The sequence below is a fragment of the Bombina bombina genome, chromosome 5 (assembly GCF_027579735.1).
Source record: "Bombina bombina isolate aBomBom1 chromosome 5, aBomBom1.pri, whole genome shotgun sequence".
NCBI classification, from domain to species: Eukaryota; Metazoa; Chordata; class Amphibia; order Anura; family Bombinatoridae; genus Bombina; species Bombina bombina.
Genome location: NC_069503.1, coordinates 521175168 through 521191869, shown reverse-complemented (window position 1 = coordinate 521191869; position 16702 = coordinate 521175168). Strand labels below are relative to the sequence as shown.

At 38.2% G+C, this 16702-nt stretch overlaps 1 protein-coding gene across 2 annotated transcripts in view; it reads left to right on the top strand.

The window, feature by feature from the left end:
- AVL9 (AVL9 cell migration associated) overlaps positions 1-16702 on the top strand; it is a 150743-nt gene that overhangs the window by 118113 nt on the left and 15928 nt on the right. For both annotated transcript variants that reach the window (XM_053714440.1, XM_053714439.1), the window contains 5 exons: positions 4759-4828; positions 5668-6179; positions 8291-8425; positions 8624-8843; positions 15846-15963. In XM_053714440.1, the coding sequence (XP_053570415.1) occupies positions 4759-4828; positions 5668-6179; positions 8291-8425; positions 8624-8843; positions 15846-15963 (1055 nt within the window). The remainder of the gene's footprint in view (positions 1-4758; positions 4829-5667; positions 6180-8290; positions 8426-8623; positions 8844-15845; positions 15964-16702) is intronic.

Here is a 16702-nt window from a genome sequence, read left to right as displayed (position 1 = left end):
CAAGAATTTAAGTTTAGATGCTGGCCCATTTTTGGTGAACAACCTGGGTTGTTCTTGCTGATTGGTGGATAAATTCATCCACCAATAAAAAAGTGCTGTCCACAGTTCTGAACAAAAAAAAAAGCTTAGATGCCTTCTTTTTCAAATAAAGCTAGCACGAGAACAAAGAAAAATTGATAATAGGAGTAAATTAGAAAGTTGCTTAAAATTGCATGCGCTATCTGAATAACGAAAAAAAGAATTGGGTTCAGTGTCCCTTTAAGATTACATTTTAAAAAAAAAAAAGAAAAATTTAAAATTGACTTCTGTTATCAAATTGACTACATTATTGTGGCATTTTTTTAAAGAGTAAACTTAGGTAGGTAGTGTGCATTTGGGGAACACAATATGTCTTTTATCAATGTTTTACACTTTTGAGTGCTATTGTGTTTGCACATTATATACAAATATTAAAAGCATTCTTGCAAAACTGCTTCCATATAGTGCTGCAGACACATGCATGTTCCTGAGCTTACCTGTTTCCTTTTCAACAAAGGCTACAGAGAGATCAGAGGACATTTTGTTAATAAAAGTCAAATGAAAAGTTTTTTTTGTAATTGTATACTCTATATCTGAATCATAAAGGAATCGTGAAACGTTTTGTTTATGTTCCTTAAATCCTGTAGAATAATGGTCGCCAACTTCCTAACACATGCAGGCCGGAGTTTTAATTTTAGAAGCTTTATGATCTGCATACGTTTGTGCTTATGAAACTCACAAAATATATATGGTCTTCTTAAACGGGAAGAGTCCACAGCTGCATTCATTACTTTTGGGAATTCAGAACCTGGCCACCAGGAGGAGGCAGAGACAACCCAGCCAAAGGCTTAAAGGGACACTGAACGCATTATTTTTCTTTTGTGTTTCAGATAGAGCATGACATTTTAAGAAACGTTCTAGTTTACTCCTATTATCAATTTTTTTTCATTCTCTTGCTATATTTATTTAAAAAATAAGGCATCTAAGCTAAGGAGCCAGACAATTTTTGGTTCAGAACTCTGGACAGCACTTGACTTTACAAGTCCTCCCTTCGCTTTGCTGGGTCGGCAGGGTCTTTTCATAGGTGCCCTGTTCCTCCTGGTTCACTTTCTTGGAGTTCCTTTTCTCGGTCCTAGTCCCTTTGGGTTCTGAGGGTCCTTTCAGACTCATTTCGTCTCTTTTCTTCTCCGCTGGGGGAATGTGGATGTTTCCCCTTTCTTTTGATCGGGGGTGAGTTTAATTTTGCGGGCTACGTGCCTGCGGGACTTCGTCTTCTCAGAGGCTTTTGGCTCAGTCGAGTATAATAATTTGTGCAGTCTCTAGCAAGGGCCTTACTGGTTTTTACTGTTGGGCAGTTATCTCTGCTTTTTTCCTTTTTGCCCTTTGGCTTCTAGTGAAGCCGTTTTTTCTGTCGGGAGTTTTGGGTTTCAGGCTGTGGTGCCCTCAGAAGGGACCTTTTGTACCCGCCCGTTTTGCATTCAGTGTCCTCTATAGCTTGGGTATTGTTTTCCCAAAAGTAATGAATGCAGCTGTGGACTCTACCTGTTTAAGAAGAAAAACTTAAATTATGCTTACCTGATAATTTTCTTTTCTTCTGACGGGAAGAGTCCACAGCTTCCTGCCCGCGTTGTTCATAAGGGGCGGCCGTATTTTTTGTTCTGGCACCTTTTTCACCCTGATATTTCTCCTACTGTTCCTTGTTCCTCGGCAGAATGGCTGGGGGATGAGGGAAGTGGTGGAGATATTTAAGCCTTTAACTCTGCCTCCTCCTGGCGGCCAGGTTCTGAATTCCCAAAAGTAATGAATGCAGCTGTGGACTCTTTCCGTCAGAAGAAAAGAAAATTATCAGGTAAGCATAATTTGTTTTCCTTTAAATGTCCAATTACAAAGTACTAGATTTAGTTAAAAATGCAGGGCAACCCTATTTTCGCTCTTCTCCCCACCAGAGGGCTCTTTTGAGTTTTCCCACCCACAAAAAACGTTTCCAGATGACACATTTTAGATCCTCCTTTTTTTTCTCCTGAGCTGCAAACACTAATGCAGAATGCTGCATGTGACTCTTTGGATGCCATTTGACAATCCCTGCTGTACAATAGTAATCCCTTTGCTACTGGGAATTTCAGAGAAAAACTTAACCAAAGTTCTAGAGAATTTTTAGCATTTCTGCTGTCACTTTGTTTAATTAGAAATAGAGCTTCTTTTTTTTTTAATTTACCTTTTGAAAACTATATATATTATTTTTTAAACGAAGACAACCCAAGGTATTGATCTAGGCACATTTTGTTATATTTCATGCCAATATTTGGCCACCAAATACGATCATATAAAAAAAAGTAAACTTTTTTACAAACTTTGGGTTTCTCACTGAAATTATTTACACACAACTACAGCAGTCCATAAGACAAATGGTTGTTAAAGCTTCTCTGGGACCTGCTTTGTTCAGAAATAGCAGACATATTTGGCAATTAGAAGGCCGCTAATTACAGCTACGCACCACACTTCTGAAATTCCCGGCAATGAAATGGTTAGTTAGCATGTAAGGTTAATATTTGCACTAGTGTAAGGATTACTCCCCCCCACACACACACACACAAACACTGGCCATCACCTTCTTAGGCACTGGCAGACAGTCTGCTGGTATGCAGTTTAGTGCTTTTATTTATTATTTTTTAAAAATTTACTTTTTTTAATATTTCTGTAGTGTAGATCCCAGTGATCCCCCAAAACGCTCTGTAACCCTCCCCTTTCCAATTGCTCACGACCATATGTGTTAGTGGCAGCCAGTCTGCCAGTAACAAATTAATCTTATGCTTTATTTTATTATTATTATTATTTTTCTGTAGCGTAGGGACTCACCCTCTCCCCTCCAAAATCACCTTTTTCTGTAGTGTAGATCCCCCTCCCATCCGCAGCCGATATTGTTTCATAGTGTAGGGCCCCATCTCTCCATCTCCCTTTATAATGTTTCCTTAGAAAATCCCACCCCTCCCCTCCCCCCTCCTCTGCTGGCCTGCTCACCCACCTCCCTCCTTCCCTCCCACCGCTTCCACCAACTGAGGATTGTTACAGTGTGTGACAAAAACAGTTTCACTCTCTGTAATGGTCAGTGATGGTAAGGGACCATGATCAGCGCTCTCTTACATATAAAGGTAGATGCCTTCAGCCCCCTGGTTGCTGCTGCTGACTGCGGGGACCGCAACATTCGCCTCTGTGTTGGACATAGGTACTACGTCAGCACAGTAGTCTGGGCAAAGTACTGTGTGATGTAGTACCTACGTCCATATTGTGCAAGGGGTTAAACTCGTAACTTTTTATTCACTTTTTTTCTCATACATAAGTTTTTTTGGTAACATGTTTGAATGCATCACAAGCTTTCGTAGTTTTCACACAAAGATAAGTTTTAAAAGTGTTTAACATGACATTAGATGCTACAGATTTTTATATGTTTTCATACAATAGAAATTTTAATGTGATTTTCATGCAAGATAAATGATTTCACATGCATGTTTTTCACACATCGCTTATTTTGTTTCTTGGTTTATGATATGCATTAGGGCTGCACGATTAATTGCATGATGATTTTATATCGTGGGAGTATGCGATTTCCTTGATTAAAAAATAATGTAATAAAATAAATTGCATACTGCCGCGTTTTAAAATTGCAATTAATCGCATCATGCAATTAATCGTGCAGCCCTAATATGTATCTATTTCAATTAATTTCGACTCATATTGATTTTGTTATTGATTTGAAAGTGTATTGTCTTTTTCAAACTATTGTTTTAAAGGAAATTCTGACTTCTGCTTCATTCTCTTGGTATCCTTTGTTGAAGGAGCAGCAATGCATTACAGCAGGGGTGTCAAACTCATTTGAGTTGCGGGCCATTTGCCATACAAGTACAACTCACATGGGCCGCACACTACCTGCATATATTGTCATTACTAAACAAAGCAGTGGCATTTTCTATAACTATATACATTTCAAAAGATTGTGTTCTGTAAATCCTAATTAACTTACTTTAACAGAGTCCGTGCTATTTTCTTCTCTAGCAACCCTGTCCCGAGCGCGCACACAGTTTAGTATACGCATAGTATAACATTTCCTCTGCATTATAAATAGTGGATCACAATGCTGTCTGCATAGCGACCCACTGTTTACATAGTGATAGACATATACGTTTTGTATATAATATAAAATATATACATATAAAATATATATTTATCAAATATAAAGTATGTGATTTTAGTTAAAGAGAAAATTACGGAAAAGGATGGATAGAAATGATGCGTGAAATCAGTGCTGCCATAGTAATGAACACTTATGAAGAAGTGCTGCATGTGTCAAATAAATCATTATGCACTTATCTGTGTTTGTTTGCCATTTTCTTTTTTAATACCAATGTTACTCGTTAAAGACTAAGGTGTTTTAATGTATGTGTATCCCTAACAGTAAGCGCACTCGCTCTTTAAGTAATAAGCACCAGTTTGTCAACCCTGCATTAAAGTGAGACAAAATGATCATGAGTGAGCCAATGACTAGAGGCATATATGGAAAGTTGTTTAAAATGTTGTACTCTGTCTGAATCATTAAAGTTTAATTTTGATTTTACAGTAAGGGAATTCTAACATAACATGACTACAGCATGTAAATGACTATAATATTACATTTGTTTCCCCAGCTATTGGTGGTCTATGATTTTTTTAATTCAGCTATATTCATATACCTGTCCTTATTTTCAGGTCCTGTTTTATGTTTCTCCAGTTAGCAGATTGGTGGGTGCATTAATGACAGTCTTATCTCTCTACCCAGGTGAGATGTTGTCAATTTTAATAAATGACTGGAAACTAATCTTATTGTTTTATGCATTAGACTATCAGGATATTTCTCTTTGTTTGGATGATGTATTATGTAACAAGGATTGACTCCTGTACATCATTCGTTGTAAGGAAGACTTTTAAAGAGACACACAATTTTGATCATTCTTTTTCTAAAAGGACACAAGCTACCGTGTTCATTTTAAAGCACAATCAGCTTTATTTTCCATGGAGGCCCAAAATCTGCCTTCAGGAGCATCAAAATTTGTTATTTGTTATGGAACAAAATCATTTAGCCTTGAGACGCACATTTTTTTTAAAAATTAAAAATGACTACATTTAGAAAAAGTGTTGATACAAATTGAGGGGTTTATACATTTTGTTTTCTACTTTTTAAAATAGTCATTAACTATAATAAATAAATCAGTGTTTTTCTTGCTGGTTCTCCTATAGTAGCATAAATCCTCTTTGTTCTAAATACAGAAAAAAATGCCACACAGAAGTTGAATTGTTAGGTGATATAATGTTACAACCAGCTTTATTAGGCTTAGCAAAATGATGACACTAGAAAACACCTCATTAAAAACAACAAAATATTTATCACAATTTGGATATAAAATATCCTTAATTCAAGTGCTTGCGAAAGTAGTCATTCATTTTACACTACAAATATTTGGAAATTGTACAACTTGATAATGATATAGCATTAAATGTTTTCAGTCCATGTTTGATTCTTGTGTACTAATATCTTCTTTCTGTTTCATAGCTAAAATATACATTTCTGGTTTAGCTCTCCTTTCTTTTCTGAAGTGTATTTACCTTTCTTTAATCTAGGCATGATAGAACATGGTCTCACAGAAAGCTCACATTACAGACCACGCAAGAGCATGTCTGAAGATATAGATTTTCCTGCAGTTGATCCCTCCGTAGACTATATTGCTCAGAGAGATTCTCAAGATTCAAGCCCAAAGGATGATGAACATGGGTCCATTAAAAGATCAGTAGAAAATATCAGGGTAGAAAAGACTGTTTCTTACTCTGAAGTGGACACTAATGGCAGTGTGGAGCAAATAAGGCCTCCTTCCCACACATCTCCAGAGTCTGTGGAGAGTGACTGGGAGACCCTGGATCCTAGCATACTTGAGGAGAGTATCACAAGGGATGATGAGGAAAATTTGAACATGGAAAAGAGACAGACTGATATCAATTCAGACAAAGTCACCTCAGACAGTGTTCCCATAACAGTCCAGCCTCAGTCTAATACTGGACAAGTTGTATTTGTTCCAGGGCTAATTTCAGGATTAGAAGAAGACCAATATGGAATGCCTTTGGCTGTCTTTACAAAGGTCAGTCACTTAAATTCTTGCACAAAAACTTTAAATGGTACCTCGCAGGGCTAACTATGAAGAAAAAAAAATACAAGTTTTCAGTAAAGTGTGTCCCATCTTCACACATTACATTTTTAATGGCTGAAATGGCTTTCTTCTGGGCTTTCTATAAATAAATATTTTAACTCTTTTTAATTTGAAAAAAATAATAATTTAGAATATAGAACATGCTGACAGGTTTTAAGTTTGTGAATGAAATTGAAGTAGGATCAAGGCTTTTTAATGCATAAATGTTAAGAAGGACATTAAACAAACTCTTTATTTTGTGTAAAAATTGTGCTTATCCCATACTCCACAGAAAGGCCAAAAAGCAAAAACCGGCAAATCAAATAGATGATTTAGATCATTTTCAACATTTAGAAAACCTAGGTTACTGCTGCACAAATTTTGCACAAAGCAAGAGGTTCATTATGTCCCTTTACGTTCATAAGGTGGTGAGAGTCAATCAGCCATTACTCCTGGGATTGAACTCCTGGCTACTAGGAGGAGGCAAAGATTCTCTAAGCTCTAACAACACTTAAAGGGACACTGTACCCAAAAAAAATTCTTTCGTGATTCAGATTGAGCATGAAATTTTAAGCAACTTTCTAATTTACTCCTATTATCAAATTTTCTTCATTCTCTTGGTATCTTTATTTGAAATGCAAGAATGTAAGTTTAGATGCCGGCCCATTTATGGTGAACAACCTGGGTTGTCCTTGCTGATTGGTGGATAAATTCATCCACCAATAAAAAAGTGCTGTCCAGAGTACTGAAACCAAAAAAAGCTTAGATGCCTTATTTTTCAAATAATGATAGCAAGAGAACGAAGAAAAATTGATAATAGGAGTAAATTAGAAAGTTGTTTAAAATTGCATGCTCTTTCTGAATTACAAAAGAAAAAATTTGGGTTCAGTGTCCCTTTAAAGTGAATGTAAATTTTGATGCTAAAGTGCACGGTTTTTAAAAATTCGATTAAAAACAGGGGAACTTTAATTCATCAAAATTTACATTTCACTCGTGTTGTGAAGAAATACTTACCTTTTAAACTTGACAGCCGCTCCAGCTTCCCCCGGTCGTTGCAAGCCATTTCTGACGTCAGAAATGATGGATTGGTCATCCGCCAATCACGGCCCCCCCCCCAGGGGAATCAGTGTCTGATTCAACACAGTGATTGGAGGAAGCCGGATTCCTCATTTTAGACCCAGGAAGAGACTTTGCGACAGGCGGAGGATGCTGGAGCGACTGTCAAGATTAAAAGGCAAGTATTTTTTCACAACACGAGAGAAATGTAAATTTTTATGAATTAAAGTGCCCCTGTTTTTGATCGAATTTTACATTCACTTTAATCCCTCTCACCTCTCTGGTATTACAGTCTTTTACTTATTTTTGATGGTGTAAGACAGGGGTGTCCAAACTTTGCTCTCCAGAGGTTTTGGAACTACATTTCCGATGATGCTCAGCCAGCATTTTATCTAGCTGAGCATCATGGGAAATGTAGTTCCAAAACCTCTGGAGAGCAAAGTTTGGACACCCCTGGTGTAAGAGCTTTAGAATATTATTTACAAATTTCATAGGTTTTTAGACAATCCTTTAATTTGTTTGTCCCTTGGTCATGTAAAGGTCAGAAGGCCACAGCCGTTTCTTTAGCTTCTTAGATAACTCTCTTAATTACCCAAGCTTACTTGGAGGCGGGATAGTTCAAAAACACATCATTGCCCATTCTACTGGATCGGTTTCCTTTTCTTGAGTTTTCAATAATGAGGCTAATAATGAACAATTTTGCAAGGCAGCTACTTGTTTTTTCTTGCATAATTCTCTAATGTGTGTGTGTGTGTATGTATGTGTGTGTGTGTATGTGTGTGTGTATGTATGTGTGTATGTATGTGTGTGTGTGTGTGTGTGTGTGTGTGTGTGTGTATGTATATATATCCTGTTTACAATTAGTGTTTCAAGGTATCTGATAGTGCAAACTAATGTCTCTTTTTTAAATTAAAATATAATCATTTTGGAAGCTATGTGTATTGAGTACTTGGTATATTATTATTTGCTATTTAATACCGTTTTAATGTTGTTTAATACTGCTTTAGGGTTACCTATGCTTGCCATACATGGCACTGCAACAACATCACTTACTTTCAGATGTGAGTATCCGAGGTTTTGTTGCTGGAGCCACAAACATCCTTTTTCGTCAACAGAAGCATTTGAGTGATGCCATTATTGAGGTGGGTAGTATATACATTTTTATTTATGTGTATATGTGCATGGGGGTTGATAATTTAAGAAAGTGGTAATAACCATATTCCTAGTGACGACAAACTCTTAATAGATGATGTACAAATCAGGGATAAATAGGAGTGTGTACTGTGTATATACGCTAGTGTTTATAATTCCTGTTTTTGTAACATGATTTTTGAACCTAGGTGGAAGAGGCTCGAGTAAATATTCATGATCCTGAGCTTAGGAAGATCTTAAGTCCTACGACAGCAGACCTCCGATTTACTGACCACTTGGTAAAGCACGTCACCGAAAACAGAGATGATGTATTCCTGGACGGCACTGGCTGGGAAGGAGGCGATGAATGGATCAGGGCACAGTTTTCTCTTTATCTTCATTCACTGCTTTCTGCCACTCTGCAACCAGGTACCATATTTGTAAAGGATAATGCTAACATGTTTAGTGCATAGTTTACAGTTCTAACTAATATTTAATTTGTATTAAAGGTACGTTCTAATGAGCACATTCATTAGAACATATAATTTTACTCTGTTTTTAACCCCACAATGGAGTTGAGCGCAGTTAAAGTACTGTGTGGGAGCTGCAGAGCACTGCTGGTCCCAAGCGAACACTGTCACTGAGCACCACTAGTTACACAGCTGGGTCTTGCGACTAACGCTTCTGATTGGATTAGCCGCAGATTCCACTTGAGTCCAGCAGTTCTCTGCGGCTCCTGATCGGTACCTATTGAAAATGTGAAATTATACTTATTTTATACTTAAGAGGTTTACCTAAAGTTCCTTTTTGGCACTAAAATAATCTAAATTTCTTATATCCAATGAAATACCAATCAAACATAAAGCAGACACAAGGGGAGCTATATGATATATTTTCACTGATGCAGAACACCTTCGCTCTGCAGACTGTTTTGCTAGAGTTGCGAAATCTTGCACAACCAGACTGAGGTTTAAAAAAATGTAAAGTTCATACTAAGTGCTATTGCATATTATTGTGTATTTGTTAATTATGCAAATCTACTGTATTTACTGGTCCTTTAAAGGGACAGTAAAGCCAAAATTAAACTTTCATGCTTCAGATGGAGCATGCAATAAAAAAAAACTAAAAAAACTTTTAAATGTATCTAATTTGCTTTGTTCAATGGTATCATTTGTTGAAAAGTATAGCTAGGAAGTCTCAGGAGCAGTGTTTTACCTGGAGCTAGCTACTGTCATATAAGCCATGTTATTTGCTCACCCAATGTTCAGCTAGCTTCCAGTAGTATGTTGTACCTGCCCATTTAACAAAGTAAATTGGGAAGTTGTTTAAATTGTATGCTAGGTCTAAATCATGAAAGAAAAATGTTGTGTGTCATAGCCTTTTGATCAAATACTATAGAGACTACAGAGAACGCACTTTTCAGCACTGACATTCTTAATATTACAGCAAATGTATAAACCATTTAGTAAGCTTGGTAGTCGGCTTCAAGAATAAAGGGACAGTAAACACCTTATAATTGTAAGACATTTTATGTTGTGTTACTATAGAATAACATCTAAGCCAACATTTTTAAAACAAATAATAGTATAGCAGGCCCACCCCTTGCTCTCTATCTCCCCCCTCTTGTGATCTCTCTCTCCCCCTCCCCCTCTCTTTTGCTCTCTCTCTCTCCCCTCTTTTGCTCTCTCTCTCCCCTCTTTTGCTCTCTCTCTCCCCTCTTTTGCTCTCTATCCCCCCTTTTCTTCTATCCCCCCTCTTCTTTTGCTCTCTCTTCCCCCTCTTCTTTTGCTCTCTCCCCCCTCTTCTTTTGCTCTCTTCCCCCCTCTTCTTTTGCTCTCTTCCCCCTCTTCTTTTGCTCTCTTCTCCCCTCTTCTTTTGCTCTCCCCCTCTCTTTTGCGCTCTCTCCCCTCTTTTTATCTCTCTCCCCCTCTTCTTCTTTTGATCTCTCCCCCTCTTCTTTTGATCTCTCGCCCCCCTCTTCTTTTGCTCTCTCCCCCTCTTCTTTTGCTCTCTCCCCCTCTTCTTTTGCTCTCTCCCCCCTCTCTTTTGCTCTCCCTCCTCTCTTTTGCTCTTCCCCCCTCTCTTTTGCTCTTCCCCCCTCTCTTTTGCTCTTTCTCCCCTCTCTTTTGCTCTTTCTCCCCTCTCTTTTGCTCTTTCTCCCCTCTCTTTTGCTCTTTCTCCCCTCTCTTTTGCTCTTTCTCCCCTCTCTTTTGCTCTTTCTCCCCTCTCTTTTGCTCTCTTTCTCCCCTCTCTTTTGCTCTCTCTCTCCCCTCTCTTTTGCTCTCTCTCTCCCCCCTCTTTTGCTCTCTCTCTCCCCCCTCTTTTGCTCTCTCTCTCTCCCCTCTCTTTTGCTCTCTCTCTCTCCCCTCTCTTTTGCTCTCTCTCTCTCCCCTCTCTTTTGCTCTCTCTCTCTCCCCTCTCTTTTGCTCTCTCTCTCTCCCCTCTCTTTTGCTCTCTCTCTCTCCCCTCTCTTTTGCTCTCTCTTCCCTCTCTTTTGCTCTGTCTCTCTCTCTCTCTCTCTCTCTCTCTCTCGTGCTCTCTTTCTCTCTCTCTCTCTCTCTCTCTCTCGTGCTCTCTCTCTATCTTCCTCTCTTTTGCTCGCTCTCTCTCTCTCTCTCTCTCTCTCTCTCTCGTGCTCTCTTTTGATCTCTCTCTCTCCCTCTCTCTCTCTTTTGTTCTCACGCCCTCTTTTGATCTCTCTCTCTCCCTCTCTCTCTCTTTTGTTCTCACGCCCTCTCTTTTGCGCTCTTTCCCCCCTCTTTTGCCCCCTTTCTCAGACCACGACCACCCCCACCCGATCCTTTCCTGCCCGACCAGGCCCACATCACTCCACGCACCCTTATAACGGCTACCACACCCCCTGCAATGGCCGCTTCCGCCCACCATCTCTTCTCTGCTGTCTCTGATCCTAAAGGCCAAGTATGTTTGTCCTTGCGCAGTCTCTACTGTGCTTGACTGCATCTGACAAACATACCTGGCCTTTTATTATATAAGATATGTAGCAGGGTTAGTCTTTTTAAGTCAGCAGGGTGCATTTCTATCTCAAAAATAGAAAATCCTACATTTTAAGAGCTAAATTATATAAAAAGGGCCAACATATATAATTAATGTATATTGCAAAGTTGTTTCATTACACATAACTAAATATTTTATGTAAAAATGCCAAGGTGTTTATTGTCCTTTTTAAAGGGACTTTCTAGTACAAAAATTATGTGATATATTTTTCTTTCATGAAATTGGCAAGAGTCCATGAGCTAGTGACATATGGGATATACAATCCTACCAGGAGGGGCAAAGTTTACCAAACCTCAAAATGCCTATAAATACACCCCTCACCACACCCACAATTCAGTTTAACGAATAGCCAAGCAGTGGGGTGATAAAGAAAGGAGTAGAAAGCATCAACAAAGGAAATTTGGAAATAATTGTGCTTTATACAAAAAATCATAACCACCATAAAAAGGGTGGGCCTCATGGACTCTTGCCAATATGAAAGAAATTAATTTATCAGGTAAGTTCTTACATAAATTATGTTTTCTTTCATGTAATTGGCAAGAGTCCATGAGCTAGTGACGTATGGGATATCAATACCCAAGATGTGGAGTCTTCCACTCAAGAGTCACTAGAGAGGGAGGGAATAAAACAAAAACAGCCATATTCCGCTGAGAAAATAATCCACAACCCAAAAATAAGTTTATTTTCACTTTTGAAAGAAAAAAAGTTAAATCAAAAAGCAGAAGAATCAAACTGAAACAGCTGCCTGAAGATCTTTTCTACCAAAAACTGCTTCCGAAGAAGCCAATACATCAAAATGGTAGAATTTAGTAAATGTATGCAAAGAGGACCAAGTGGCTGCTTTGCAAATCTGATCAACTGAAGCTTCATTCTTAAAAGCCCATGAAGTAGAGACTGATCTAGTAGAATGAGCTGTAATTCTCTGAGGCGGGGTAAAAGCTTTCTGACCTTTCCTAGGACCAGAAAATAAAACAAATAGACTAGAAGTCTCATACATCACTAGCTCATGGACTCTTGCCAATATGAAAGAAATTAATTTATCCGGTAAGTTCTTACATAAATTATGTTTTCTTTCATGAAATTGGCAAGAGTCCATGACATATGGGATATACAATCCTACCAGGAGGGGCAAAGTTTCCCAAACCTTAAAATTCCTATAAATACACCCCTCACCACACCCACAATTAAGTTTTGCAAACTTTGTCTCCTATGGAGGTGGAGAAGAGCTTTGTGGCTCAAATATTGGAATGCTGACAAGGTATTTAAGTCTAGATTACTATCTCTTTTTTTCCAACGTCTAGCGACAGCTCCAAGAATTTTTTCAAAAGTTTTCAGTGCCCTACTCTCTGTAATCAGAGAGCAGGGTATTGCAGTGTTTCCTTATTTGGACGATATCTTGGTACTTGCTCAGTCTTTACATTCTGCAGAATCTCACACGAATCAACTAGTGTTGTTTCTTCAAAGACATAGATGGAGGATCCATTTACCAAAAAGTTCCTTGATTCCTTGGACAAGGGTCACTTTTTTAGGTTTCCAGCTAGATTCAGTGTCCATGACTCTGTCTCTAACAGACGAGACAAATAAAATTGGTTTCAGCTTGCCGGAACCTTCAGTCTCAGTCATTCCCTTCAGTGGCTTTGTGCATGGAAGTTTTAGGTCTCATGACTGCAGCATCGGACGCGATCCCCTTTGCTCGTTTTCATATAAGACCTCTCCAGATTTGTATGCTGAATCAATGGTGCAGGGATTATACAAAGACATCACAATCAATATCATTAAATCCCAATGTTTGACTCTCTCTGACTTGGTGGTTAGACCACCATCATATAGTTCAAGGGGCCTCCTTTGTTCATCCAACCTGGACTGTAATCACAACAGATGCAACTCTTTCAGGTTGGGGAGCTGTCTGGGGATCTCTGACAGCACAAGGGGTTTGGAAATCTCAAGAGACGAGGTTACCAATCAATATTTTAGAACTCTGTGCTATTTTCAGGGCTCTTCAGGTTTGGCCTCTATTGAAGAGAGAACCATTCATTTGTTTTCAGACAGACAATCTCACAACTGTGGCATATGTCATTCATCAGAGTGGGACTCGCAGTCCTCTGGCTATGAAAGAAGTATCTCGGATACGTGCTTGGGCGGAATCCAGCACTTGTCTAATTTCTGCGGTACATATCCCAGGTGTAGACAATTGGGAAGTGGATTATCTCAGCCGTCAGACTTTACATCCGGGGGAGTGGTCACTCCATCCAGATGTGTTTTTCCAGATTGTTCAGATGTGGGGAGATCTGATGGCTTCCCATGTGAACAAGAAACTTCCCAGGTACATGTCCAGGTCCAGGGATCATCAGGCGGAGTCACTGGATGCGTTAGCAGTTCCTTGGTTTTACCAACCTTATATCTTTCCGCCTCTAGTTCCAGGGATCATCAGGCGGAGTCACTGGATGCGTTAGCAGTTCCTTGGTTTTACCAACCTTATATCTTTCCGCCTCTAGTTCATCTTCCAAAAGTGATCTCCAAGATCATCATGGAACATTTGTTTGTGTTTCTGGTAGCACCAGCATGGCCTCACAGGTTCTGGTATGCAGACTTTGTCCGGATGTCCAGTTGTCAACCATGGCCACTTCTTTTAAGACCAGATCTTCTGTCTCAAGGACCGTTTTTCCATCAGGATCTCAAATCATTAAATTTGAAGGTATGGAAATTGAAAGCTTAGTGCTTAGTCATAGAGGGTTCTCTGACTCAGTGATTGATACTATGTTACAGGCTTGTAAATCTGTTTTTAGGAAGATTTATTGTCGAGTTTGGAAGACTTAGATTTCATGGTGTTCTTTTCATAAATTCTCTCTTTTAGAATTCCTAGAATTTTACAGTTTCCTCAGGATGGTTTAGATAAAGGTTTGTCTGCAAGTTCCTTGAAGAGACAAATCTCTGCTCTTTCTGTTTTATTTCACAGAAAGATTGCTAAACTTCCTGATATTCACTGTTTTGTTCAGACTTTGGTCCGTATTAAGCCTGTCATTAAATCAATCTCTCCTCCTTGGAGTCTTAATTTGGTCCTGAGAGCTTTACAGGCTCCTCCTTTTGAGCCTATGCATTCTTTGGATATTAAACTACTTTCTTGGTAAGTGTTGTTCCTTTTGGCTATCTCTTCTGCTAGAAGAGTTTCTGAATTATCTGCTCTTTCTTGTGAGCCACCTTTTCTGATTTTTCATCAAGATAAGGCAGTTTTGCGGACTTCATTTAAATTTTTACCTAAAGTTGTGAATTCTAACAACATTAATAAGGAAATTGTTGTCCCTTCTTTGTGTCCTAATCCTAAGAATTCTTTGGAGAGATCCTTACATTCTCTGGATGTTGTAAGAGCTTTGAAATATTATGTTGAAGCTACTAAAGATTTCAGGAAGACTTCTAGTCTATTTGTTCTCTTTTCCGGTTCTAGGAAAGGTCAGAAAGCTTCTGCCATTTCTTTGGCATCTTGGTTAAAGCTTTTGATTCATAAGGCTTATTTGGAGTCGGGTCAGGCCCTGCCTCAGAGAATCACAGCTCATTCTACTAGATCAGTCTCCACTTCGTCGGCTTTTAAGAATGAAGCTTCAGTTGATCAGATTTGCAAAGCAGCGACTTGGTCTTTTTTGCACACATTTACTAAATTCTACCATTTTTGGTAGAAAAGTTCTTCAGGCAGCTGTTTCAGTTTGATTCCTCTGCTTATGTTTTAATTTTTTTTTTTTCAATTATAACAAAAACTTATTCTTTTGGTTGTGGATTTAATTTTTCAGTGGAAAATAGCTGTTTTTATTGTATCCCTCCCTCTCTAGTGACTCTTCTGTGGAGTTCCACATCTTGGGTATTACTATCCCATACGTCACTAGCTCATGGACTCTTGTCAATTTCATGAAAGAAAACACAATTTATGTAAGAACTTACCTGATAAATTAATTTCTTTCATATTGGCAAGAGTCCATGAGACCCACCCTTTTTATGGTGGTAATGTTTTTTTGTATAAAGCACAATTATATTTCCAGTTCCTTTTTTGATGCTTTTTACTCCTTTTTCTATCACCCCACTACTTGGCTATTCGTTAAACTGAATTGTGGGTGTTGAGAGGGGTGTATTTATAGGCATTTTGAGGTTTGGGAAACTTTGCCCCTCCTGGTAGGATTGTATATCCCATACGTCACTAGCTCATGGACTCTTGCCAATATTAAAGAAATTAATTTATCAGGTAAGTTCTTACATAAATTATGTTTTTTTTTTACTGTTGACCCCAAAACTCTTTATGTTTAACCTGGCAAGTTCATGTGTAAAACAATGCATGTAATGTTTGCACTAGAATATCACTTTAAATCATTGCAGTTATCTTTAATTGACCTTTTTAAAGTGAAGTTTAATGCCCAAATTATTTTATCTTAGACAATGAAAAAGTGTTGTCAGACTATGGAACTGCCTTTGTTGGAGCATGGAAGATTACACACAACTACAGAGTGTGGAACAGCAACAAACACCCAGCTCTTGCTGAGGTAAATCCTAGGTAAGAAATCAGATAAAGTCATTGGATGACAGAGAGCACAAAGAGCTTTATTGGTTGATAGCAGCACACCCCACAAGGACAAGAACAACAAATATATATATATATCTTTTTTTTTTTTTCAGCACAAGTATATTAAATGGCCATTTTAGCTCCAACAAACAGATGTCCCTTTAAATTTAAAATAATTTTATAGCCAGACTATAAAACAACAAGATGACTCACTTGGTATTTTTTTCAAATTGTCTTACTTTTTTTTAATATATATTTATTTTATTGAGGAAAAAAGGGAGATAACAATACAACTTATTCAATGCATAAGATGTTACACAGTTAAACAAAAAAGGAAAAACCTGCGTGTTAAACAATATTCTCGATACATAACATCGCTTGTTAATTTCACAGTTCACAATATTCTCTCGTTCTTCATTTTTTTCCCCCTTGCTGCCCGATAACCCCTTCCAAACCATTGCAAACAACAACAAAAAGAAAGGGGGAAAAATGGGGGGGGGGATTTGGCAGTTTTACTAAATATTTAATAGCACTATTTCGGAGTTCCTAATTGGAAAGATCAGATAGTCTATTTCCCTTGCGGAAATATCTTTATAAATGTTGCCCATTTTTTGAAAAATAAAATTATATCTTTTTCTGAATTCATATCGGTATCTAACTGTTCAATGATACATTGCTTCTTAAGATAATTTTTAATTCCACCAATAGTTGGGGTCTTCTATCCTTCCAA